The 23850-nt window shown below is 47.3% G+C and overlaps 1 protein-coding gene across 2 annotated transcripts; it reads right to left on the minus strand.

Moving 5' to 3' along the window:
- Positions 1–7744: 7744 nt before the first annotated feature.
- Positions 7745–21957, minus strand: LOC125713269 (protein yippee-like 2). Of its 2 annotated transcripts, none has more exons than XM_048984267.1 (5): positions 21773–21957; positions 15591–15822; positions 13089–13132; positions 11086–11194; positions 7745–9629 (listed from the first exon to the last, which is right to left on the minus strand). In XM_048984267.1, exons 2-5 carry the CDS (start codon positions 15705–15707, stop codon positions 9540–9542), a joined length of 360 nt encoding a protein of 119 aa, XP_048840224.1. In that variant the 5' UTR covers positions 15708–15822; positions 21773–21957; the 3' UTR covers positions 7745–9539. The 2 variants fall into 2 exon arrangements, with proteins under 2 accessions (XP_048840224.1, XP_048840225.1); XM_048984268.1 differs by lacking the exon at positions 21773–21957 and adding an exon at positions 21396–21697.
- Between the last annotated feature and the right edge of the window lie 1893 nt (positions 21958–23850).

Below are 23850 nucleotides of genomic sequence, written 5' to 3' on the forward strand. Positions count from 1 at the left end.
TTCTGTGCTTTTATTGTGTTTGTTTTACAGGAAAATCTTCTGTTATACAGTGATCACAGAACGTCTTGGGACCCCTTTTCTATAAAAAATGTTGCAAATTTATTGGTTTAATTAAAAATGTCATTTGACAAGTAGTATTTAACGTATCTGCACGTACCTTCCGCACAGACGCTTTCTTTTTATTGAGTGCCATGTTTCTGACTGACTCATTCATTTCTGTTCTTGCCATTTTGATATTAACCACAGTTGTAGTGATTTGGCTATTAAAAAGCCCCCAATGAAGCTGCTTGTCAGCTAACTTTTTAACTCGGCTCTTTTAAAACTATAATTTGGGTTTCAGTTTATTACTACTGGAATGGTTTACTTAAAACTAGTGCTTGTTTCTAATATGATATATATATATATTTTGTAAACAAATAAGATTTTATAGAACCATAAAATTTGCAGTGTTTTTTATTGACTTAAGGAAGCCTCCCAAGACTTTCTGTGAGCACTGTACAGTGTCAGAAAAATATTCTACACACACTGGGCAATATAGAGAAACCAATTTGCAGGATTGCTGTGTCTGTGAGACTGGGAGGAAACCAGTGGCCCCTGAGGACACCTGCACAGCACGGGGAGATCACGCAGAAGTAGGATTTGAACCCACAATTCTGAAGGTGTGAGGCAACAGTGCTGCCCCTTTACACATTTTCCATATAACTGAAATATTTCATGGGGACTCTGCAGCCAGACTGTTTCCATGAAGAGTGTTTTCAGACCATTTTGCAGCAGCCAAGGCACGAGTTCAGACCCATACCAGCGTGTAGTAATTGGTATAAATAGGAGCAGGGCAGACATGGCCCATAGTAATGTTAACCCAGCAAGGGAGCCTGTAACTGATTCTGGGAGCAAAGTTTTTTTTTTTTTTTTTTTTTTTTAAATAGTCCTGTCATTAGTTGTTGGAGCCTGTATTTGATTAGAGGGGAAGCAGGCCATGTTGAAGCCGTTTTCTCCTGGCACAGCTGCCTGAAGCAGCGCTGTGATGCCAGCAAACCACAACAGCTCCTCACATCCTGCTTAGTGGCAGCAGTGTTTGGGAGTAAATTTCCAGAATATTTTTTTCTTTAAAGACGGAGGACGTGGAAAAGGTCAGACAGGCGAGGCATTGTGTGCTATTTTACTGAGTGATTTTTAGACAAAGTTATGGGGTGTGTCTGTCCCCTGTGAAACAGACTTTCTTTTCTCTGCAGGGTAAACTGTAAAATATTAATCCTGAGGTAACTTTAAGTAACCTATCACTGGGCTGTATTGCAGAACAATTTCACCAGACAGGCAATCGGAATGCACGTCTTTTGCCACCACCAGAGGGCCACCTAAGCTTTGTGGATTAGCGTCAAGCTATGAATCGTATGCAAAGTCTTTACCTTCCTGACCGCCTTCTCTTTCCACTCCCTCCCCTATGTCTGACATCCCGTCTCCATTAGCCATCTCCACCTCTTCTCCTGCTTGGACTTCCTCACTGATCAATGTTGTTGTGGCAGAGAAAAAATCTTGGGGCCACCGTCTAATGCTGTTGAGATTCTTTAGCTACAATGATCTCGGTTAATTTGGTTCACAATATACATGTCAGGATTATGGAGCATTAAGGTATAATATTAAATTACATGTCTGGCTTGAGGCAATTGCAGAGAGTGGTCAATGATATTACATGCAATATGGTGATTTGCTAATAAATGATTAAGGCAAATCTGACACTTTAAATGTGCATTGTCCTCCTCCTTATCGCCTTCCATTTTCCCTGAGGCCTCCTAACGGCCCATCTGTGGACAAGAAAAATATTGCTGGCTATAAGAAACCAGCTGTCCGGGAATAGGCAGGGAGGACAGGTGTGCCCCCGGCCCAGCACTCCAGCCAATCAACCCGTCCCCATTATGTCGCAGGTCAAGGGTCGTACACCGAATCAGCTGAGGGCTCCTGAATGGGCGGCTCTGGAAGCTCAGACTAAATCGGACTTTTCATTCGTGCACAGGGGCCTGTTGAAAAGCCTGCCCTAAATCTCATTGGGGGGGGGGTTTGACCATCGCTCGGCTCTTTCTCATTAGCCTTAATCAGCTTGGCACAGATGGCCGCATGCACGCCTAATGGTCTTAGCCTGGCAGAGCTGTGCTTAACACTCCTCCGTGCCTCCCTGCAGGGCAGCGGGTCAAACCCCGGCCTGGAGCACCCCCCCCCAATCCGATCCAGTCGGCACTCGAGGCGAGGGGGGCACACCCAGATACGACAGCAGACATGCGTGCTACTCCACACAGAGTGTCAGCGAAGGAACACTAACATCGAGTAATGCAGTCCGCCCCCCCTGAGGTGCCAGCGCGTCTGCATGCGTCGCTGGGTGGCCAGAACATTACTGTGGGGGGGGGTTGTGTGAATACAGTGGCTAAGATCATACATTTATGAGTAGTTTCCCTCAGGATTGTTCCCATGAGCCTTCGCTCTCCACAGCCTGCCAGCTGTGGTGCTGCTACGTGCATTAAAATTGCACCATCTGCTGCTGCAGCGATGGCGGGGGAGGGGGGCAATTATGGTACCCACCCACCCTGTCTAGCTCCCCGCAGTTCGTCTGCTTTGTCTGCGTTCCAGATCCTCATCCCCCTCGCCCAGTCTCTGCAGACTGCCGCTCATGTTCCAGCACAGAAACAGGGAACATAACTTGTTCGCACACTGCCTGTGGTTCATGTAGACCCCCTGGAAGCATTTAATAAATGTGGGATCATTAGTGGCGTGCTGGATCCAGATGGACCTAAAGGGCTCCTCACACCAACACGCTCGACCAAAGTTCATCTTAGCAGGGGCTTTGCGGGATGCCGTCACGACACGCCATGGCATCACCGGCCGGCACCAAGTTGCAAAAGTGACTCTACTTTACATATTCGTGACCTCAGTCATCTTATCTTTCCATGGTTCGAGCAGCCCAGGTAATAATGCCTCGTATGATCCATATGAAACAAATTTTGGGGAATCAAAATTGTCATTTTAATATGTGGGTATGCGTCTGGACTGTACAGCAAAAAAAATGTAGCGCTGTTTTTACTCTGAGGTCAAACTTAAACCTTCACGTGGCTACGGAGGAATTTGGGAGTGCAGTGCTTCTACGGGTGCAAGAAAGCTACCCTAATGCGTGTGGCATCCTCCCCACCTCACAGACCCTCCGAAATAGGGGAAGGCTTCCTCCCATCTCCACGCGGCCAGCTGGACACCTCCCAGCCCTTCGGCTCGTGGCAGATGGCCCAGGTCTCTCCTGCCTGGGCCCATCCGATTATCAGCCCCCCAGGCGGGATGGGCCCCATGCATGCGGTCACTGCCTTGGGCCTAATTAGCTGGCCTCTCAGCCTCACACGGATCTATATACACGAGGTAAAAACGTAGACAAGTCCAGCACTGGAAACTCGCTCTGGAGCACGAGATCCAAAACATGAAGTTCCACTTCAGCCTGCCCTGATTGTTTGACAGTTTGGAGTCTAGCCTTGTCCCTGCAACTTTTATGATATCATCCGTCAGCATGATGGATGTCCACTCCCAGTCTCCCTGGTGTTACTTCTCCAAGGACTTTGTGGGGGGGGGGACAGAGTTCTCCTGTAGGTTAACATCTTTTGGATAGAACGATCCTTCCTCCCTTCAACCAAAGCAGATGACTGCCGAACACGCACATCCCCCCCGGAGGATAACCCCTCCGTTCATGAGCGCAGGTGTGCCACCTGCTGATGAGTCAAACTGAGTCTGAAACCAGCACAGAGACTAAAACGCATCGATTCAGAAGGGATATCGCTCGCCTACTGTTGCTGCCGGACCATCTGAGATTTGGCATGATGCTGAATGCGTGATCTTTTACCGTCTCAAACGTAATTCTTACAGTTTTGCTCCTTTGTTCAATAGAATCCATCCACGGTCAGAGGCTGGTGGGGGGGGGGGGGACTGGGGCCAATTCCAAGCAGCATAGACTGAGGTCGTCAAAAATGTCCTCCTGGGATCAGTAAATCTTGTCTTTTACCGCATCATGTAACAGGAGAAGCCAGAGGAAATCCACATGACACAGCAAGAACGTAGATTTAAACTCTCCATCCTGCAGGCGTGAGGAAACCCGCCTCCCAACACACATGACCATTTCACAATAAAAAATCATCATTTTGGATACACCCTCATCCATGAACAATCATCTTTTTGTGAATGATCTGGAAAAAAAAACTGGAATAATCTCAAAAATCGCACTACACATGTTAGGTTATAGTCTCCGTGTTGACAGAATGAGGAAAGTGGGCATGCAGTCCATCTTTAGCCGTGAGGACATTCTGCATGCCGTGTTCATGAAACGTACTGCGACTTGTTTGCTGTACTCTCTACACGGCGTCTGGACTCTGTCGCTCTGGCTTGACTCCGCGCAACTTTTTTTTTTTTGCCACTGTGGGTTTGGCCAGAGCCTCTGAGCTGCTGGGGTTACACGACGTTCCCCAGTGAAGACATCTTGTTCTCCACCGACGAAATCTCTATGTGAAACATCTGCACATATAAATATAGAGGCAAAACATAAACACGTACGTCTTCCAGGCACTTATCCTTCATGGAGTCACGAGGAGCGTACGGCGGATCCCTGGAAGCATGGGGCACAAGGGAGGGAAAACATGGCGCCGCATTTGTGATGCGTCCAGAATTGCTCAAATGACGCTTTCGCCATTCTAACGCTCAGCCGCACGGTATCTGAGTCTCCTATATTCACAGACATATATAATCTCTGTTAATCCCCGGGGAAATTCACCTTTAGTTTTGTATGCTATCATGGAACCTGCAAGGGAGTGCAACATACGCATAAATCACCCTAGCTGGGTGACGTGACGTTTCTGTCAATGAGAACCAGGCGCTGCAGGCATGTGGCTGCTGCTGTGATGTTTTATACGGACTCATTTTGATTTTTCAGATTTGATTCACAAGGCTGACTGACCCAAGCAAACATCGTAAGTGTTTCCCTGCGTCCAGGGATGCACTACCTGGTCTGCTAATTGCAGACATGAAAATCTATGTGTATGTACGTCTATCTAGGAAGTAGTGTCCTGCTTTGTTTTGGAAAATGCTCTCCCTTTGACCTTAGTGCTTTGTTAACTCCAATGTGTCAAGTGCAAATTAAGAACAAAGATTGTTTACCCTCCCCTGTGCCCTGGTTCAAACTAGTGGAACAATGGAGCACCGGCAACCCCTGATACTACAAGTGCTCAAAGATGCCGCTAAACGCCAAATCGCTTTCCCGCTTTTGTCTGTAGGCTCTGCCACCTCTTGCTCGCCGTCTGCTCCACTTCAATTCCATTGACGTTTTACGCACGCTGGCTTCCCAGGATTAAACAGGACCGATGCATGTTAGGTTATACAGGAAGTGAAGAGCAAGACAACCATCTAATCTTCTCCGGCAAAGGGAACAACAGTAATTAATCTGCTCCATTTCATTTTTCCGTCCCCCAGGAGTCATGCAAGGAAATGAGCCAGTTCTCCTTTTATGGTGACAGATAATCGTATTTTATGTGCCGCTTTTGTGGTGGTGGGTGGGTTACACTTTAAAGTAGCGAGACTGATAAAAATACACGCTCACCATGTGACCCTCCAGAAATGCACTTTATGCAAAGCATTTTGATATTTACATTAGAAGTTAAAGTTAGAGCTGTCACTGTATGTAGAGGCACTGAAATAAGGGATTCCTGGGATGAGAGCGGCCTGTGAGATAAGCTGGGGGGTTTTTTGGCAAGACGGAGGGGATCTAAATCTGCACTGAGCGGTGTTTTAAAGAGGGGGTTTATTTAATACTCAAGCTATTCTGTGGTGGGGTGGGGGGGGGGGAGAAGAGGGACCTGGACTGATTAATCTATGCCATGCTGTTTCTAGGCCTTAAGGGCAGCGCCAGTGACCTACACCAGTGTTTCCCAACTTGGTCCTCGGGGTCCTACTGTTGGTCCATATTTTTGCTTCCTCCCAGCTCCCTTTCAAAATGCGCTTTTGCACTGCATCAGGTACCGAACCTTTGTTGCTTTGAGAAAGTACCAAAAGTAGCGGTATTTCAAGGTGTGATACTAAATGTCGCATGTTATCCACATGTGATTTTCACATCGCTAGTTAGCTAGAATAGTGTTTGTGAGAAATGTAATAACTCCTTTTGGCTTTATAAATACCCCAATTTTTTTTTCAACAAAATCACATCGCTATACTGCGTGCTCTCCTAATAAATTAAACATCCATCCATCCATCCATCCATTTTCCAAACCCGCTTATCCTATTGGGTCGCGGGGGGGTCCGGAGCCTATCCCGGAATCAATGGGCACGAGGCAGGGAACAACCCAGGATGGGGGGCCAGCCCATCGCAGGGCACACTCACACACCATTCACTCACACATGCACACCTACGGGCAATTCAGCAACTCCAATTAGCCTCAGCATGTTTTTGGACCGTGGGGGGAAACCGGAGTACCCGGAGGAAACCCCACGACGACACGGGGAGAACATGCAAACTCCGCACACATGTGACCCAGGCGGAGACTCGAACCCGGGTCCCAGAGGTGTGAGGCGACAGTGCTAACCACTGCACCACCATGCCGCCCATAAATTAAACAAAATACTTTAATTTCTTGTCACTCCATCCTAACCTTTGTGTTGTATCTGTTCTTCCGACCAGATTTTGTTTAGCATTGTTTTCTGAGTTTGCAACCTTTTCTCAAGATGGCTGTTGAGTTTCAGAGGCAGACTATTTGCATGACCAAATTGACAACGGAAGTATTACAAGTCCCACCCCAATGTACCAAAATATCCCAGCTGGTTTGGCACTTTTAGTACTGGAACTGAACTAGATGTCAATGGAAAAGTGAAAGTACCAAAAGTACGGATGTGTGGCGGAAAAGCACCCAAACACTACACATTTTTGCTCCCTCTATAAGGAGCTCAGAGGGAGCAAAAATGTGGACTGTCTGTGGGTCTGGATTGGGAAACACTGAGCTACATCCAGGATCGCTGAATGGCGGTGAGGTACCAGGAAGCCCTGCACATCATTCCCCCTTAACAGCCTCTGACTGGTCACCTCTACTGTCAGTCAACTTACAGGACTGCCAGCATTGGCGCCAACCGCACCCAGACCCCCCCCCCCCCATCTCTGATGATTTCGATTGCAGCTGCTTTGGAAGCTGTGACATGACCTCCGTCACCTCACTTGTCTGCCATTCTGCCGGCCTACTTCATACAGACCTCAAACCACTGACGACGCCCTGTGAATCCATATGAGGTCATTCTATTCAACACATACATGTTTATTCTCCAACGGGGGAAAAAAATATATATATTTCTTTGGAAAACAAACGCATCCTTTATGTCCTGTAAAGAGAACAAAGAAAGTTCTCAGCTCCACAATAAACAAAAGGGACCCAAAGCATCTTGGGAGTTTGCTCCAGCTTGAGCATTTAAATTCCCGAACTCGCCGCATTGCAGGTCGCACATCCCACCACCGGCGAAGACAGAGTCGTCGCAGATTTACACCACCTATACTCCCCAGTTCTGAGCCCCCGACCACCCCTCTAGCCCCGAAAGCCGCAGGATCTTCACGCAAAAGGCTTGGACGCTTTATTTGATACATTACCACCAATCAGAGTTCTCCATGAATGACATAATCGGGAACCCGCCCCCCCATTTAATATACGTCACCATCCTTTCAGCATCACCAAATAAAAGGGTCATAACTCAAAAATTAAGGTGTAATGAAAGAGGTTATTTTTCTTTATTTGTTTTCATGAACAGACAAACGTGGTCGTCAGTGTGGGTATCGGGCTTACGGTCCGACACCGGCCACATGGGTTAGGGCCTAAGTGTGAGCCACAGCAGGACGGAAGGCAGGAAGCAGGTGGCCATGCCGCCGCTGGGCTGCTAAAATGAGGATTTTATTGGTAAAGTTTCAGTACATCTTCATCGCCTTCCTTCCACTGTTACAAAAAGACACTAAAATCTAAACATTTTCAAATGGTAAAAAAGTAGCAAATACAAGAATGTGGGGCCTCACTGTCTGAGCGACCCTTTGCGAACAGTGGAAGGGGCTCAAGACAGAAAGCATATCATACGCTAAAATAAATAAATACATACAGAGTATGGCTATTTACACTGTGCAATAATTCATAATACTATCTTCATAGTGAATATACATATATTGAATGCCAGTAATTTACAAGAGCGAACGATGCAATATGTCACAGAGATATGGCTACCCTCAGAGGCGTTCAGCCAACACAACCCTCTATTTTGCAAAATTTCGCCAAAATTACTGAATGATTTTTTTTTTCCTGCAAACAGGTGGGATCTTTGGTGGTGCTGGGGCTTCTTAACAGCCTCTGATTGGTCACCTCCATTGTGAATCAACTCGGCTGACAGCCAGTAGATTATACATCCCAAACAGCAGGCTGATCCATCGCCGTTTTACCGTTAAAGAAAAAAAAAAAAGGCAGTTTCTTACGTAAACACAGAACGCCCCAGTCCTGACCCCCGACATGCCAGACCGTTCTGCCGGACCCCGCAGACAGCATGAGCAGCATCGCCGCTGGGATAGCGAATGAGAGAAGGCGCTGGCCCCGGCACCCTCCGTCTCCGCCCTCCCACCCCCCACCACCTCACAGTTCTGCATGAAATGCCACACGTCCACAGGAAGTCGACCTCCAGCAGGAAATATAGATGTGACAGGTGGCTGGTGATTGGAGGGGGGGGGGGGGGGAAATCGCCACAGGACCATCTAGAGGCAGTAACACAGAAACACTACATAAACATGGGGCGATAAGTGAACCCGGCTGAGGGGAGTCAGGCAGTTCGGTGTGCTGCAGATACCAGACAGGGTCATCCTCAGACGAGGATGACTGCCCAGTGACACTTTGTCCTCGTATTGGTCTACGCCGAGTGACAGCTTTGGGGAGTCTGTACCAGGCATGCGACTGGCATTCTCACAACAGCGGACAGAGCTCTCCTCAACAATGGCCAGAACGGACTGAGTGTCATAGCTGCGTCCCGCTTGTGCCTACGAGGGATTCTACGCCATTGCTGCCAAGGTAGCTGGTGGGTACAAATAAAAAAAATATATAAAAATCGCCTCAATCCGTCTCTTTAGCCTGAGGTAGGCCCAGAAATTGCAAGCAACTTTCTGGTGCTCCAGCAGTTCCTGTGCCTCACCTTGATGTGGCAATGCAGGTCTTCAGGGTGCATTTCAAACCTGCGCCAATGTGTAGGGCTAGCATGCGGCTGCGTGTGAGCATGTCGGGGGGGGGGGGGGGGGGGTCCACCTTGCATGTGCAGACACGTACGATCCGAGTAATCCGGATGGCCTATGATGTTGCCATCATCGGCCCCTCCTTCCCAGGGGTCTGTAAGTCGCAGGGGGCCAGGCGAAGGATGCTACACCAGACCTGCACTTACAGACCCAACCACGCATGCAAAAAAAGGTCTCTGATGCCTCCCCCCCCCCACCCACAGACCCCTCACCCCCACCCTTCCAGACCTCCGGCATCTCAGTCCCAGCCGTTGTCCTTGATCATATGAGCCAGCTCGATGATGAACTTCCCCTCTTTGTATTTCTGACTGCTCTCGAAAGCGTGCTCCTAGAGACAGGAACAGATGACACAAATCGATCAGATGCAAAAAGATCAGTCAGTCCAAAACCCCAGTAAAAGTGCAAAAAAAAAAAAAACGACAGGCCACAAGTTTGCACGTCTCCCACACCAAGACCTGCAGCACAGAAGCAAATTTTAGTCGTGTTTCGCATAGAGGAATCCATCAATAAACAACTCATCCGCTACCGCTTGCGTAAGGAAGAGTTAACCTGCCCGTTTGGCAAATAAAAGCGTTGGAACTTTTTATAGAGCGCTTAGGCTCATCTTTCTAGCACCATAAATGGAACACGGCGTGGTGTGACGCCATTGCAATTCACAGCTGATATAAACTAGATCTTCACCAGGTCAGCGGCTCTGGCAACCTGACAGTAACCACGCTGAAGATATTAAAAGCCCACACAGATGGCAATGCCATCTATAATCCTCAATGAAAGGCATGTTAGACGAGATCTAAGCTTGCCAGATCACCGCCTCAGTTCTTCTACAGACGTTTGTTTGCAAGTCGAACAAATGAAGTTCAACCAATAAGTATGGTTTGAAACTGATACATTTTAACGTTAATTCCTGGTTCAAAGAACTTGCGGATAAAGCCAGAGGCGAATAGTTAAGGTCCAGAAAATGAAAATCCAGACCAAGATTTAGTTTCAAATCAACCAGTTGAGTATAAAGCAGGGATGTCCAATCTCATCCGCAAAGGGCCGGTGTGTTTGCAGGTATTTGGGATAACCTGTAGGTCAGCTGTTCAAACCCAGGTGTGACGACACTTCAGTCAATCAGTCCTCTAATTAGTGACCTAATTAGGGAGTTGCAGTGAAAACCTGCACACACACCGACCCTTTGCGGATAAGATTTTATACCAGGGGTGGCCAGAGTGACAGTCGCAGAGTACTCAACTGGTTGGTTGGAACAAAATCTCGATATGGATTTTTACTTTCTGGACCGGAATTATCTGCCTCTGGGTAAAGCTGCAGTTTCATTCAGGCCGCTGTGGAATGGGTTATGGGTTTTAAGCACTGCACGAGACTGCGTTAGTGTCATACCGAGTGGCTTAAACCACGTACAACACGTCTCAGGTAGAAGTCTGATACGTAGTTAATCTGATCCCCTATGAACATCATACTAATATTAAACAAAAGACCTTTTACGATGATCTCCTTCCATCCCCTGGACCTCTGGGGTGTGACGCAGCCTACAGTTTGTGTTTTAGCCTTTTCTTCCCATCGATGTGCTCGGAAGTATAAGCAAGACCAGAGCTGAACAGGCAAACTTGCACGCATTCAGGTCATAAATGTACCTTGATGCCCAAGTCCTGCGACATGCGACCTTACCGCACCGTGACCGGAGAGCATGCAGGAAACGCCTCTCACGGATGTACGTTTGGCCGGACCGTCGTCCCCAGTCCCGCCCCGACTTACAAGAAGTACCCGCCAGTCGGGCCACTCACATATTTCCAGCCCAGTGTGGTCTTGCAGTTCTCGCAGTAGATGTCGGCGACTGCGTGCAGGCCGGTCAGCAGCACCCGCTCCTCTGCCGGACCGCAGCCAACGTTGACCCTGGGGAAGCGGGGAGACACGGGGGGGGGGGGGTCATGGAGATGGGGAGGCAACGTCAGCCAAAGCTGCCACCACCTCCGCCCTCTCCTTCCCTTAACCCCCCAGCCTGTCAGAGTACTTACATTCAAATTCTAAACTAGAACGTCTACTCAACGCACCCCCTCGGTCACCGATATCCATCACGTCCCGACTTTTCCGATCATTGTATTTATCCCTTTTCATTTGCACACTATTACAATTCTGCATGTCACTACAGGATCTGAATCAGATAGTTTAATACTTTTAACGGTTAAGTAATTAGACTTTAGACCATTTGCCAAACCTGCACCATTAGCAGTTATAGAAAGCTAAGGCCCACGCATGTATTTACATAATTTTTTATAAAATGGCTGATTACTTTTCTGTATTGACGCTGATAAAGCCCCTCGCAGAAACTGGACATCTGTATGGTTTTTTTGTATTCAGCTCGCTTTTAATTAAAGTTGCTTTTGAATGTGCTTTACAAATCGCCAAGTGATGCGACAGTGATTTGATTTGACTACTGTAGCCTGGCTATCCAATCAGCTCTTTGGGCAGAGGGTCTCAAACTGAGGGCATCTTCCCTGAAGTTGTGCATTGTGGCACAACCAGGCGATTTTCTCATCCAGACCAATGAAATAAGACTTTCACAAACTAAGAACTGTCAGACGGCGCACCTAAAATAAAAAACAATTATACAGTTTCCATTTAAGTGTCTAAAATACATCAAAGAGGAATTAAAGATGTCGTTTTTTGCAATTGTGATTAGCACTAACATTAACTGTGGTTGTGCCATCTGACATTAAGCTTATTCACATGAAGAAATGTCCTTGATATCAAGTTTATTCATAGGTTTAAAAATTAGAGATTTATCACGTTACAGCATTTTCATGGTTTTTCACAGGTTGTACCAACTGACAGAGAAACTGAAGGTCTAACCATGAGCTGAAAGTGACACTTTGTCAGTATTTGAGTTGGATCTAGTAACGTTTTCACTGCACCATGATGCTTGGGGGTTTCTCTATGATGTTATATCCAATCCACTGTTTTCTAAAACAACTTTCAAATAAAAAGCCCCCTCTTCCCAGTCTGACATTTGAGGTAATGTAAATCTGCAGTTGTTCCATTATTTTAATGGTTTTAAAACCACAGTGTTTTGTGACTTGAGTAAAGGTTCCAAACTTAGCCAACAATACGGTTACATTATTTTTAAGTCAACTGCCAAGTTTAATAGTCTTCTTACTCTTTATTTCCTCATACGGGGACACTACCTGATATTTTAGAACAAAAATGTGGGAAAAAAAAAAAGTTATGTATTGAAAATGTTTCCAAATTAAAAGATGATAATGTTAGGCAGGCTATTTATTAAAAGTACTAAAATTTGCATGTCATGGTCATCTCCCCATCACTGGTTCCACCTGCTCTCTTTAGAACACCCTAAGAAGCCTAAAATGCAGTGAACATAAAATCCATATTTACTGCTAATGGACATACTAGGTACACTCACCACTGGGGTGGCTCAAGGCTGTGAAAGTATCCGGAAACTAGACTGGATGAATCATCAGCTGACGCATGTCTGTGCTTACACTGCCGTCAGTGACGGGATGACAGGCATCCCCCAACCCCCCTTCATTCTATCCTCAATCCGACCCCGTTTCTCTCTTTCCCCAAACCACCGCGCCCAGATAACTGCCCACTTCGTGGAGAGACCGGGCTGTAAATCATAGCAGCATTCGATATTTATGGAAAGACATGGCCGTTTAGCCTAGAGATCACTGAGACTAGAGGCGCAAACACAGGTCGGGCTCAGGCTCTGCGATGAGCCGTAATCCTGGCATGAGAGCTGATGGCACTGGGGGGGGGGGGGGGTACTCACACGGAGTTGAAGAGGTACGCCCGACCTTGGCTGCCTTGGAAGGACTGGAAGAGGGAATAAAAGTCACGTGAGATTGTAGACTGTGGAACAGCATAATAAATGCCCCCCCCCCCCCCCCCCCCCCCCCGGCCAGCTTTTACAGACATCGATCTTTAAACACAAATGAAGAACGAACCTTTTATATCCTAATTATATTGCAGTGACCTCCAGCCATCACCTAATAACACTGTAAGAAAATCCACAAGCCCCTCATCCCCAGAGTGGGACAATCAAACGTATGGATTGGATGCTATTCCCGGCTCCCTAATGTGCAGGCTTGCGTTTCCCCACCCGCTTCCCGCTCGGATTTCCGCAGGCTCGTCATTTCCAATATGTTTGCGCGGCGGAGCTCACGCCGTTCCCGCGCGGCCGGACCGCTCATCCATCCGCACGACATCTGCCGGTCAAACAGGCGCCCTTCAACCGCGAGCCATTGTCCGCGTAGGACGGTGGCAGATGGGACTGCGGGAAGCATACGGGGGGGGGGGGGCCATGGGCATCGTACAGGAGGGGGGCTTCAAACTTGCCAGGTCGCCACATTTTGATAATCTCAGAAGGCTGCCCGGTCATTTGGGTGAATTTCTCTGTGCTGCTATGAGAATCCAAACGTCGATTGGGGGGGGGGGGGGGGGTGGGTTTCATATTTTGAATTTCGTATTGTGATTCTGCTACTGACAAAAAAAAAATCCTGCATCCTCAAGCGAGGACGTCATACACATGGTGAGAAAGGCCAAACATTTATACAGACGCTCCTCTACTTACGAACTTTCAACTTACGAATTTTCAAAACGCAAGAACGAAGAGGACCGCAACTCCAAATTGTGTTCATTGGGCTCCTGCTTCCTCTCCGCAGCATCATTTTTTTTTTCTGTGCGCCAGTTCCGCCTAGTGCGACTTCTGGCCACTACTCCTGCCGCGCAGCAGCGTATCGTGCGTACTCCCAGGAACCTAGTTCTTTGTACTTGCGTATACCCTTAAGATGATGTTGAATAACGACTTACGAACATTTCAAGTTACGAACAGCCGTTCGGAACGCATCTCAGTCGTAAATAGAGGAGCGTCTGTATTAAATATTACAACAGACACAATGCAGGCCAACAGCCTACTACCAAACAACCATTATCCAGCTGTATCCACATTAGTACTGATGTTCTACAATCTGAACAAAGATGAACAACCGAATAAGGGCACCTTAAAACAAACGTTTGCATGGTCGAAAAACTTCTCATTTCTGCATGAGGTAGAGCAATCCTTCCCCTGAATGAGCTGCGATTCATATCCATTCCTGAAGCTTTAGACGCATTTCCTGCAGCGTGTGACCGATCAAGTTTTTTCTTCTCCCCCATTTTTATAGCTGACAGAAGGAAAACAGGACTGAGCATGTGCGGGCTAGCTGGGGGTGTGTGAAAGGCGGGGGGGGGGGCATCCAAGCGCTTTTATGGAAACTTGTGATGACTCACAGAGCGCTTTTTGGACTCGGGTATGACCTTTGATGGATGCATTCTGAACGAGCCTCGACACAAACGCAGTACGCAGTGTTTGCATCAAACCCTCCTGTCAGAGGTTCTTTTTAACGGGCTCTGCCGGCCGGCTACAGCACAGGTGCAGTCAGGAACCCATAAATAGTGGCACAGGGTCACGTGCTCGGCCTCGCAGCATGGCGGTCTCCCACCCCACTGGACGGTGCGAGAGCAGATTCGTGCACGATGTAGCACAAGTCATGTCAGAGTGCAGAAACAGGGAGGTGCCGTTGCCAACCACATAGGTTTCCAGCATCTCACACGGGGCCCCGCAGCATCTCTGCAGGGCAGCGGCTGCGCAGCCTTGCGGTTTCCCTGCAGCACACCTGCTATCTGACCCGTTGTCTGCTATCTGATCACTTCGCAGTCGCATTCGGAGCTGCGTTTTTGGATGCGAGTGGGAACTGCCTCACATGAAACTCCCGCAGCGGATTTTCAGCACAATCTTCACCTGTCATTCCTAGAGCAACACAAGAGGCGGCGTCTGTCAGCCCAGGCTGGGCCCCGAGGGTCACCGCACCCATCAGCCTCGTCAGACACCGGACTGTCATCCAGAATCAGAACCAGCTTTATCCTCCATCTACAGCCCGAGTGCAAGGAATTTGTTTGGGCAAAATAGGTCGCATCACAGTACAATAAATCACAAAACATAAGCGGAATAACAGAGCGATGAGCAAATCAGCAACAGGAAGCATATTGTGTTAATATTAATAAATAACAAATATACAATAACAAATTTAGTCTATATCAGTCCTTTGTAGCAGCCTGAGGGGGTGTTCCATATGATGACTGTCCAATAGGAATGCTCCTCACCCCAACTCCTACTGGACGATCATGACTTCACGCTTAAGCTAACCCAGCTAACTGAGAAGTCCTGCTTTGTGGAACACCCACCATGGGGGGGGGGGGGGGGGGGGGGGGGGGGGGAGCTGGCAGGTGTTACCTTGGAGATGAGCTCGTCGTGGTTGGCCAGGTGGGCGCGGCAGTGGATGCAGCTGTAGGTGCGATGGCAGCTGGGCAGGTAGGCCTGGAAGGTCTTGGAGCGCGTCATAGTAACCATGGGCAGGCTGGGGGGGCGGTGCAGAAAGGGGCTGCCGGCCCAGGACGGCTCGCAGGGGAAGCACCGCAGCACGCAGGTGAGGGCCGTGGTGGGCGTGGGGGGGGGAGGCAGGCACCTGGACACAGGTAGAGGCACGGCTCGTTAACCGGGGGGGGGCCTAATTAATGCTAAGCTCACGGGACACCTTCAGAGCAGCAGACTGGGGTACAGCTAGAGATTCTGGGCCCCTTACCAAGCTGTCACCATGCCCAGTAAATTTTGTAGTTTAATTTGGGGCCCCTATAAAGCGCTAGGACAGCGGGGGGGGGGGGGGCATGTTGACAGTGGCACCGTGGCAGTTCAGGGCACCTTCATCAGACCTGATGCTCGCAGTGAACAGCAGCGCCTCCATCCCCGAATTCAACTCTGACCAAGAACGAGCATCCAGGTGGGCGGGGAGGATAAAGGCCAGACGAAAGTTACACCAAGTCCTCTGTAGCACGACGGTAGGCGAGTGGGGAGGCGGGAACACGGCAGCGAGTCCGAGGGAGGGGGGCACAGGTCAGAGGGACCGAATAACAGCAGCCATGCAGCCTGAGAGGTGGCCTTGTTCTGGTCGGGATGGAAAGCTGGCCAGCGATGTGGGCCCCCACAGCTTAGGGGAGTCAAGCACACAAAACGTACATTTTCACGACTGGCGGGCATGAGTGTACATTATTTCCAGACCGGGTTAATGGCATGAGATCACAGGGTAAGGAAGACTTGGAAAGCCAGACTGGAAAGGTAGAGGGGAGAGGATATATGGAGAGGATCCCGCTTAGAGGGATGCACTTCTAACAGCACAATGCCGGGAAGGTTTGTATGTCCATTGCCATGAAAGTTTAACAAAGCGTACCAAAACAGAAGAGCGTGACGTGCCAATCTGGATGCTAATCTGAGTGTGATTCGTTACTGCTAAACTAGGTTAACCCCACGGCTATTTGTTTTTTTTGGGTAACATGACATCACCGCCTTGCAGGCAGAGTCCCGGTCCAGGTTCTCACTGCAATGGAAAAACAAACAAAGTCAGGCTGTCTTGTCCTCATGTGGCCTCATTCTCCTCTGGCAGAGCAGCGGAAAGAAATGGCAAAAATGTCAGGCTGTGCCAAGTCGAAGGAGCCATATTAGAAGGTGATTAGACGTTGCGGGTGTGATTGTTATCAGATGTGCAATGCAAGACGAACAAAACCTGCTCCTTCAAAAGCGAACAGGGAGGCTACAACTGCGTTTAAGACGATCCCTGTTTTGGGATATAAATCAGCAGCACTGGCTTGCGAGAAACAAAAATAATAAATTGTCTTCCTCACTGGAAACATACAGGGGTGCGTTTCCCGAAATCTCCTGTTAGCAACTTACATCGTTGGACCGCTTCAGTTTCATGGTTCCAACGACGCAAGTTGCCAACATAGTTGGAGATCGTGCCTTTGGGAAACGCTCTCCAGATCTGAGGGCCAGTTCTATCCACGTTCTCCAGATCCAATTCGTCAGAGTCGCTTAAGTGTTAAAACAGTGACCATTCACTGACGCAGACCCTATGTATAGATGTTCAGGAATGACGTGAACCTTACATGCACTTCCCACCAAAAGGGAACCTTAACAAAAAAAAAACAAAAAAAAAAACACAAACAATTTTCATCATGTTCCGTGAAGTTCCGAGCCTGAGAGGATGGAAAAGGAGCCAAACACAACGTTATTAATGTCACGCTCCAAGTGGAAGGTCAGCGCCAAGGTGAGGATGAAGGCCTCTGGTGCCGATGGAAAGATTACAAATAGCTGAGGTCGAGCAAACCCGGGATGGTCCCACGGGGGGGGGGGGGGGGGGGGGGGGGAAAGAGTCTGGTTTGCAGAACTTCAGCTTCCAATCTATTTGTGGCTCTCAGAACAATCACTGCCGGCACGAGTCCTGATGTGGCTCAAATGCCTTTCGCCATCCGCAGCCCCCGGCCCCCACCAAGGCGGCAGGCCCCCCGGCGGCGACCCCTTTATGTCGCCAATGTATAGCCTGGGTCCAAAATAGAAGCTGTAAATATTAAAGGCCAAATTGACGTCCCCACGATGACCGGTCCGCCTGCCATCAGACTGACACGTGTGCCGGCACCGAACACAAACCGGCCGCGACTCTCGAAAAGCCAGTTCAAACTGCCTCTTTCGGTCCTAATCGCAGGCCAATCAGCTGCTCAGAAGCACCGATTAATGTCTGTCTCAGTCCTGGTGTTGATAGCAGAAAGAGAAAGAGGGAGAGAAAGGAAAATAAAAAAAAATGAAGGGTGACACAAAGAGCCTGCCATCCCTTTCTGGCAATATCTACAGACACAGCTGGGCTATAGAGAGTGCATTCTTTCCAGGAAGACAGAAACAATAGAGCAGCATCTCATCAAGACCCTGTTTTCCTGGGCTAATTGTACGTTACATCCAAGTGCTGACAGCCGGCTGTGCAGGCCCAGCGGCACGGCAGGCTACACGCAGCACACGCACGACCCCAAACCGACTACATCAACGGCAGAAGACAAAGGCTACTGCGATTCGCCATTATGGCCCAACTACGTTCAGACGGATTTTTAGACGGTTAGATGATACATTAAGCAGAATAAAATCAACTGAGAGGTGTAAAATCTTTAAACGTCTAGCCTACATCGGAGTAGGCAGTGTGTTTGCAGGTTTTTTGGGATAACCTTCAGGTCAGCTGTTCAAACCCAGATGTGAGGACTCTTCAACCAATCAGGCCTCTAATTAGTAATCTAATTAGGGAACTGCAGCGAAAACCCGCACACAAAGTCACCCTTTCTGGGTTAGATCGGCCACCCCTGATTTAAAGGAAATTTATAACCATTTATAAGATTAATTTTACACGCAGATTTCTACTGCCTGATCTATTGATATTCTGCCTATAATACATTCAGCCAAATTTGGTGAAATTCACCATTAAACAAATGTGTCACTCCTGATAGGCCCTGCAAAGGAAGGTAAAGCAAAAGCCGTATATCTCCTTATTCTTACACAGACAGACTAAACAACCCAGTCCGATCACAACCTTTGTTATGCAACAGGAATGTTGCTGACAACAGCAGTCAGGACAATGAACAATTGTGTCGTCTCCTAACCAGCGCTGTCCTACATAGCAAAGGGACACAGTGCTTGTGCATTTCCAGCATTGCTATTACGTTAAGACAGTAAAAAAAACAGTCAGGCTACAATACAAGATGCCCTTATGTTACAGCGGACTTCTACAAAAGGAATCATCTTTCACATTCTCTTTGTTCCTTTCACCATCAAAACCTCTTCTGAAGATCTAGCAAACCTAGAGAGGGCTTTTTAAGCACAACATAACTTGACACCCTTTGGGATATTTCGATCAACTAAAATAAAATGAGGCAACATATATAAACACACGAATTCATCCAAAATATCAAGACAACATAATGGCAAACTAGAGGGGCCACATTTAGTTGCATTCTTTAAGGGAAAGATGACTGAAGAAGATTGCCAGATAATTTATATCTATGTGGCAATTTTAAGGCCGTGAAAGAGCTACTCATAGTGATTATGCAAGCACAGCTATTCTGAGCTGCAAATAACAGCCCCCCCACCTAGAGGGCAGCCCTGAGCAGCCGCAGCATGAGCTGTGACGTGCGTCAAGAGGGCTCAGCATGCGTGTAGATGGACCGGGCTGCATGCAGGTCAGCGTGTCAGTGCCCAGACTTCACAGATGGGCAGCTTGGCTGCTGAGCTGGCCCAACCCATTCGGCGCCAGAGATGCAGGAACCAAACGCTGACAAATGGCATCCCACCAGAACACAGTAAAGTAATGTCCCCATCATCCAATCAGTTTTGACCTCTGATTTATCGCTTGGCAAAAGCAGGACGCTAAACATCAAATAAAAATTTAACGCAACCATAAGACAGCACATCTGGTAAACAGAAAAGGTGTTGAGGAAAAAAGGTTTTGGGGTAAAAGGCCAAGTACTGTAAAGTATGCAGGTTTAAGAGCGAAATAAAGCAGAATTTCTCAGACTCGTCCTTGGGACCCCCAGACAGTGCACATTTTTGCTCCCTACCAGCTCTCGGTATGACTGTCTGGCAGGAAGCAAAAAACACGGACCAACTGGGGGTCCCCAAGGACCGGCTGAGAAACACTGCTCTAGTCTAAGGAATATACTGGAAGGCTTCCCCCTTGCAACATTTCCAAACCCCAATTAGTGCTACTGCCGCATAGTTGATGGCATCTCTTGGCTGCACCTCCTGCTGAACAGTGAGGCACCTGCAAGCAGCACACTGGCTGCACTGCAAGACACAGAGACCTGCAGTCAGTACAGCAAGTAACAGGCCCAACGAACTGCACCTTAATGCGTTTATGTCTGGCCCCCGAATGGAAGGAGCACTGTCATTCGACAATTCTTATGATGATTAAACACTATTCCAGTGAATTTATTTTATTTATTTATTTATTTTTTGAGGGGGGGGGGGGCACACTTCTACTTTTCACAACTAAATTCACAGTAAATTACCCTGGTATCCACTAATCGCAGTTGAGCTCTTCAGGGGCCTGGTCACAAATCTGGGGTTCCCCCTCGGTACAATGCCAGTCCGTCACAACACACACACACACACACACACACACACACACACACACACACACACACACTATGGGCAATATCTAGAGACATCGATTAAGCCATGTGCATGTGTCTGGGCTACAATCAGAAAGCAAAACATGCAGAAGAATCCAAAATAACAACATAAGGCAACAGAGAACGTGCGAACTGCACACACACAGAGCAGAGGCAGAGGCCAGACCCCCAAACACAGAGGCCCCCATAAACATGCCATTTTAGTAAGGGCTTTTTACAAAGTTTACCGCATTTTCTGAGCGGCCTAAAACCCGTTTTGGACACGCAAAATTATGTTTAAAAGTACTGAAGGCCTACTTTCTACAGAAGACTTGATTACCTAGAATCCCGCAGTCCATTGTATGGTTAAAAACACTACGGGACGCCATTTGTCGAAAAGCCAAATCCTTAACAAGCAATTACAAGCAGTACTGCTGTCGCTGTAATTAGTTCTTTCTCAACACTTAATATACAACTGATACATGCGTTTGAACAAATGCCGCTAAATTTATATTTCATGTTGCGCGTATAAACAGTTTTAGAGGACAGAAATATATGGTGAAACAGGAAAATAAAACATTTCATCCGTTTCAAGTTATTGTGGGCTTGAAGAGCAATTGTGACACGTGCGCACGCACAATGAGAAGGGAATATTGCGTGCTACAGTTGCTACAGTAAAGCAACATACCTGACAATTGATAATTACCGACAAAATATGAGAAACCGAGGATGGAACACTTAAGGTATATTGGAGTTAAAGCAGTGCATAACGAAACAGATTTGTTCCAACTAGATGTATCCTCAGTCAAAGGAAAGCTGACAACCTTTTGCCGAGTGCAAACTCTGCTACAATTAGATAAAATGTAACCTACAAATAAAATGTGCACATACATATGTATAGCAAATGCGACTTAAAAACGTCACACTGAAATGATTTTAAACATGGCGCAACTACGCAAAAACAATGCATACTGTCCAACTAGTACTGACAACTGAGAGGCGATCGCTTATTATAACATTGTTCACGCGAATGTTATTAACACATGCAATCAAAAGCTCTTACGTGCTGTTACGACTCTGTCTAAGTTATCGATCACTGGCACGCGGCCCCGCCGCAGCTACCGTGCTGCTGGACGCTCTGCAAACTGTACACCACTGGTGCAGGATACGCCACTGTAACTTCAGGAACAGTATGTGATTTAAAAAAGAAAGAAAAAAAACATGCGCAGCCAGCGCTGCAGATCTCGGCATCCCTGTACGCATCACAAAACAGCACTGCCACCTTCAATACAACTGCCACAGCAACCTTTACTGCGGGGGGAGGGTGTCACAAAATTATTAAAATAATCAGAAGAAGCGACCATAAACTTTTATCCAAAACGTTCCAATAAGTGCAATGGCTGAGATCAGCCACGTCAGACAGAAATCATAAAAAATTACCTCTGAATTCAAGACAACAACAGCTGTAGACGTTGCACTCCCTCACCGTTACGCGGCGCAAACCCCTTGCATTGCCTACGTATATAACTGCCCGTTTATTTTATTCAATCTTCTATCGGACACGCAGCTCCCCTCACACACCGCACTAACTGGCGCAAATACAATAACTCGCTAAAGCGCTGAAGGCGCCGTAGAAATGACAGCTGCATCCACCAATAATCGCATCGATAAAGCATGGCAACATAGCGCTTATTGGCTAGGGGTACATATCGCTAACCAATAACCGTCCGCACTGTAGCGCATTAGGAACTGCTGCGCGTTATATTAGCAGCTGCGTTATTTTGTCGGGAACCGCAACTGCGGCTGAGTGGTTAATCGTATTGCGGAGAGCGGTTTGTGGCATTTTCCGATTATTCACAATGTTCAGTGTCTGATTAACATACTTCACACAATGATATACGAGGTGAATATGACAGCTATATGAAATTCAGGATCTCCATTCAAAGTTTACCATAAATAAAAATAAATTAATTTCGCGTGAGAGATTAATCTCTTTAAAAGAATCACGTTGTCGCGATAAGTACATTTGTAATAAGATTATATATATATATATATATATATATATATATATATATATATATATATATATACTATTTTTATTCAGTGCAACACTTATGTCGTGTTATGTGCTTCGTCTACTAGCAAGAATAAGTGATAATGGCGACATCTGGCGGATTTGCTGCAGGCAACTCAAAATTCCATGATCAGTTATTTTGCATAAATTTTTACATTTAAAAATGCAATATTACGGCAAATTATCTATGCATCATCTATATATTGCAATACTTAAATTACTTAACTGGAACTTGTTTTTCAAACTTTATTTTTTATTATGCAGTGTAAGTGCAGATATATTTGCGGTTTGAATTATTTAGGAATTACTACATATAGGAAAGTCAACTCTTCCTGTATATAGTAAAATAAAGAAGCATTTAATATTTAAAGATCACTGTCCTGGTAATCTTTCATTGTTATATCTGTCTTGGGTTGAAACTTTTGCATCATCACAGCAAACACTTGTGTTTTGTCATGGGTATTATATTACTGTATGTGCATTTTTCAAATACAGCTAGAGATATGCAGCATAGAGTTCTAAAGATTCTATGATGATGTCACCACTCCATGGTAACCTGCCAGCCTGTTTAAATTTGAATCTCATGAAGTTACAACCTCAGTGTTCTTTTGAGCGGCTTGGCAAGTGGTTGTATTTTGCACTTCTCAGCGTTTGAAAATGGGGAACCCAATGAAGATTAAAATGAAAATTAGCCTTAAAATTAATATAACAATTAGGAAATCTGAACCAATATTAAAAACCGATCAGAGACAGGAAGAGTGTTACACGAGGAAGGAGGAGGAGGTGCCTGTGGTGAAAGAGAGAGTGGAACAGGACAGAGAGGAGAAAGTAAAATCCTACTCTACAGCGAGGGTGTCACGCTCGTCCGGGAAGCGGGCGAGTGCGCTGGCAGGCGAGTGAGCAGGTAACAGGCGAGCAGGCAAAAGAAGGGTAAACGGGGATTTATTCAACGAGCTGGGAACAGGGAACATCACACAACGACTAACATCAATGACCGACAAGGGTAACAGGCAAGACCAGGACTTAAAACAGGACAAGACTAATCAAAGAAATCAGACACAGGTGGCAACGATCGGGAAAGAACACGTGGGTAGTCAGGGGGCGTGGCACACACGAGGAGCGGACGGGCCGGGCATCACAGAACCCCCCCCCCAAAGGCACGCTTCTCCGGGTGTGCCTCGGAGGGGCGCAGGACGGGATGAGGGAAAAATAGGATCTAAAAAACAAAACAGGGATCAACGCAGGACCGGGAACAGGACTGAAGAACAAAACACAGCGAGAGACAGGACGTAGGACAAGACTTGACACAGGACTGGGAAAGCGGAGAAACAGATCAGGAAGGGAGAGACAGGAGGGACATGCGGGACACTAGGAGCGGGAGTGCAAGGAGGGAACATGGGGAAACAAGGAGCAGAAAAGGGCGGAACAGACGGGCAAGGAACAA

This window comes from Brienomyrus brachyistius, chromosome 18 (genome assembly GCF_023856365.1).
Source record: "Brienomyrus brachyistius isolate T26 chromosome 18, BBRACH_0.4, whole genome shotgun sequence".
NCBI classification, from domain to species: Eukaryota; Metazoa; Chordata; class Actinopteri; order Osteoglossiformes; family Mormyridae; genus Brienomyrus; species Brienomyrus brachyistius.

Excerpts from the sequence above, each read along its gene's own strand:
- LOC125713269 (XM_048984267.1), bottom strand. The coding sequence starts at position 15,707 with ATGGTTACTATGACGCGCTCCAAGACCTTCCAGGCCTACCTGCCCAGC. Across the intron at positions 11,195-13,088 it reads GCGTACCTCTTCAACTCCGT|GGTCAACGTTGGCTGCGGTC; the intron begins GTGAGTACCCCC and ends CCGCTTCCCCAG. Across the intron at positions 9,630-11,085 it reads CCACACTGGGCTGGAAATAT|GAGCACGCTTTCGAGAGCAG; the intron begins GTGAGTGGCCCG and ends TCCTGTCTCTAG.